At 40.9% G+C, this 1617-nt stretch overlaps 1 protein-coding gene across 1 annotated transcript in view; it reads right to left on the reverse strand.

The window, feature by feature from the left end:
- Nucleotides 1-1103: 1103 nt before the first annotated feature.
- The window catches only part of LOC115242189 (protein drumstick), a 27612-nt gene continuing 27098 nt past the window's right edge, over nt 1104-1617 (reverse strand). Inside the window, exon 3 of the mRNA XM_029818285.1 lies at nt 1104-1291. Within this exon, the coding sequence (XP_029674145.1) occupies nt 1276-1291 (16 nt within the window). The 3' untranslated portion in view covers nt 1104-1275. The remainder of the gene's footprint in view (nt 1292-1617) is intronic.

Below are 1617 nucleotides of genomic sequence, written 5' to 3' on the forward strand. Positions count from 1 at the left end.
TCAACTATGAAAACTAAGAGAGACCGAGCTAAAGATAGTAGCGGTTGTTTTAATGGCGAGATATCGCGTTCGTTACGCAATTATGTAATGAAGTTAATTATTAAACGAGTCAAGTTATAGAAAATCAAGCCTCACATTATTTCTTACAATTTTTAATAATATGCTAAAATGTATGATATATAATAATAATAATAATAATAATAATAATAATAATAATAATATTAAAGACGCAGTGAGATGCGTAATTTTTGCAAGCTATGTACAAAGTACGACCGCGATCTCATTCCGCCCTATAAGGGGAATCGAAACAGAGTTATAGAAAGAAAGATGAAATCCTGTGTCGATACTCGAAGCTACATCGTGGATCTTTTCGTGTAAATTTTTTTCACATCGATCAATATACGAGTTTTTCTGTTAGCTAAATGGCAGCTCTCGATATTCTCGAGACACCGTAGCCGAAACTCATACGCATCTTATAACTCATTACATATTTTGTAATTTTCTCTCGTGTTAAAGTGAAAAATATTTAGCGATATAAGAAGGTGTGTATGTTTTTATAACCAGATTCACGTAAATTTCTTAATCCTCATTAACATACATGTCCCTTCCCTCCCAAACGCTTTCTCTCCTTTTAATGTACAGTTTAGAAAACATGCCGCATAAAATATATTAAATTTAATACACGAAAAATACATTCTTTACAGTGTATCGCAATAAACGCGAGTCGGATTAAAGTGGGGACAGTGATAATTCATTATCATAATGTAAACGTTTCCATCTTTTTAAAATATTATAGATTTTATAGATATTAGAGAAAAAGGTAGGAATATATAAGAGGCAAAAATATATGTATATATAAAACAAATTTCGAAATGTGACTCTGTTTTACGGAAAAAAAAAAAATGTCGACGATACGGAAGAAAACGTAGTAGAGGATAGTAAAAATCGCAGACAAAGTAGTGGAACAGGCAGAAGAAGAAGAAGAAATACGCATGCGGGGGCTTTTTCTGTGGTGGCGGTACATAGTTGTCAATGGCGGTTTTCGTCGCGATTGATCGGAGGAAAAAGTGCGGGTGATCAAGAATGAGAGAGAGAGAGAGAGAGAGAGAGAGAGAGAGAATGCGTGTAGGTTGCAGTTTATCATGGTAGTTGCAATTTTAATCGTTGTCTGTTGTCTGTTGTCTGTTGTCTGTTGTCTATTGTAAAATTGTTCATGTTGCTGGCGTGTGCATTTTGTGTATGTGTCAAGGTGCAGGAGGTTCAGAGAGCTCCCGCTCACCGCCACCCACATCTACAACAGAACAGAAAACAAGACCACCGCCGTTACATACAAGGTATCCATTAGTATCCACCAGTATTGAAGATTTATTTTATCGCTTGCTCGTTCAAACGCTCTCGCGCGCGCGCGTTTGCTCGCTCGCTCGCTCGCTCGCTCGCTCGCTCGCTCGCTCGCTCGCTCGCTCGCTCGCTCGCTCGCTCGCTCGCTCGCTCGCTCGCTCGCTCGCTCGCTCGCTCGCTCGCTCGCTCGCTCGCTCGCTCGCTCGCTCGCTCGCTCGCTCGCTCGCTCGCTCGCTCGCTCGCTCGCTCGCTCGCTCGCTCGCTCGCTCGCTCGCTCGC

Source organism: Formica exsecta, unplaced genomic scaffold (genome assembly GCF_003651465.1).
Source record: "Formica exsecta isolate Colony F162 unplaced genomic scaffold, ASM365146v1 scaffold579, whole genome shotgun sequence".
Lineage (NCBI taxonomy): Eukaryota > Metazoa > Arthropoda > Insecta > Hymenoptera > Formicidae > Formica > Formica exsecta.